The sequence below is a fragment of the Telopea speciosissima genome, chromosome 5, assembly GCF_018873765.1.
Source record: "Telopea speciosissima isolate NSW1024214 ecotype Mountain lineage chromosome 5, Tspe_v1, whole genome shotgun sequence".
Lineage (NCBI taxonomy): Eukaryota > Viridiplantae > Streptophyta > Magnoliopsida > Proteales > Proteaceae > Telopea > Telopea speciosissima.
In genome coordinates, this window is record NC_057920.1 from 57695508 (window position 1) to 57697168 (window position 1661).

General features: G+C 42.8%; 1 protein-coding gene across 1 annotated transcript; it reads left to right on the top strand.

Annotated features, from left to right (window-relative positions):
• The first annotated feature begins 418 nt into the window (after nucleotides 1–418).
• On the top strand, nucleotides 419–1351 carry LOC122661151 (chitinase 6-like). The gene is made up of 3 exons (XM_043856480.1): nucleotides 419–501; nucleotides 610–932; nucleotides 1059–1351. Exons 1-3 carry the CDS (start codon nucleotides 419–421, stop codon nucleotides 1346–1348), a joined length of 696 nt encoding a protein of 231 aa, XP_043712415.1. The 3' UTR covers nucleotides 1349–1351.
• The last annotated feature ends 310 nt before the right edge of the window (nucleotides 1352–1661 follow it).

A 1661-nucleotide genomic window follows, 5' to 3' on the forward strand; every position in this document is an offset into this window, starting at 1 on the left:
ACCAAGAAAGAGAACACCACACCATAAGCTTACACAAAACAACCCCCAATGAACCAAGAAAGAGAACACCACACCATGGAAGCCAGGCCTACCACCCTTCTCTCCTTCCTCTTCACTCTCTTCTTGAACCTGTCCTTTCTCCCAACACCTTCTTCTTCTTCTTCTTCTTCTTATTATTCTCGATCTTAGGCCACATCTGTTCGCTGCAACAAACACAACTACAAAGCATTGATGAATATCAAAGAAGAATTTCACAACCCATACCACTTGTCTTCTTGGATCCAAAACACCGATTGCTGCAACTGGCACAACGTTGAGTGCGACTCCACCAATAACCGCATCGTCCAGCTCAAAGATGGGTACTCCCAAAATGGTAACCCTTACAATTAGGAAAAACCTCCTATTAGCCATCATCACTATGGTCGGAATTTTAGGTGGGCTGATGCCAGAAACCGTCGTTGCTCAGACTTGTGGCTGTGCATCAGGACTTTGCTGTAGTCAGTATGGATATTGCGGAACTGGCGACTCTTACTGCGGTACTAGATGCCAAGCGGGTGCTTGCTATTCGACTACTCCAACTTGTAATTGTGCATCAGGACTTTGTTGTAGCCAATATGGGTATTGTGGAACCGGAGACGCCTATTGCGGCACTGGATGCCAAGCGGGGCCTTGCTATTCTAGTACTCCAAGTACTCCAACTCCAACTCCAAGTGGCGGGTCATCGTCGACTGTGGCTAATATAGTCACACAATCATTCTTCGATGGGATAATCAATCAGGCTTCCTCAAGGTGTGCCGGCAAGAACTTCTATACGCATGATGCATTCCTCACAGCACTTGGTTCGTATCTTAGCTTCGGCACCACCGGAACAAATCCTGAAAACTACCAAGAGATTGCCGCCTTTTTTGCCCCTGTATCACATGAGACTGGAGGTAATTAATTAAAGTTTTTAATCTCGATCAAGAAATATTCTTCTTTAATTTATCATTTCATCAAGAAATTGAATTAGCTTCTTCTTAATTAATTTTAACTTTTTGTATGTGTATGTGTGTATGCAGTCTTCTGTTACATAGAAGAAATTGGTGGCGCTTCTCAGAATTACTGCGACCCATCAAGCACACAGTACCCTTGTGTCGCCGGCCAAGGGTACTACGGGCGTGGACCGCTCCAGATATCGTGGAATTATAATTACGGTGCGGCAGGAAACAGTATAGGATTTGATGGGCTAAATAATCTAGGAATTGTGGCAACCGATGTTGTGACTTCCTTCAAGACAGCATTGTGGTTCTGGATGAACAATTGTCACTCAATCATGATTTCTGGCCAAGGCTTCGGGGCAACCATCTGAGCCATCAACGGCGCTATTAAACGCAATGGTGGTAACACAGCAGCTATGCAGGATCGTGTTAGTTATTATGAGTATAACGGATAATGGAAATTCAAATACCAATTTGAATTTTAAAACTCCATCCAACAACTCACCGTTATCACATGTAGATCAAGTTCAAAGAGTCCCAAGCATAGCTAAGGATGTTCCTACTTCTTCTCCTATGTATCTGAGTTGAGATAAACTCAAACTCTTATCTATATTTTGAAATTCAAATACAACATGTAACCTCATATTACAATATAAATATACCACTCCAATCACAGAAGTGATA

Bases quoted from the DNA above. Each gene is read 5' to 3' on its own strand.
- LOC122661151 (XM_043856480.1), top strand. From the start codon at position 419: ATGGTCGGAATTTTAGGTGGGCTGATGCCAGAAACCGTCGTTGCTCAG. The intron at 502-609 runs GTATGGATATTG...ACTTTGTTGTAG, and splicing joins TCAGGACTTTGCTGTAGTCA to CCAATATGGGTATTGTGGAA. The intron at 933-1,058 runs GTAATTAATTAA...GTGTGTATGCAG, and splicing joins TGTATCACATGAGACTGGAG to TCTTCTGTTACATAGAAGAA.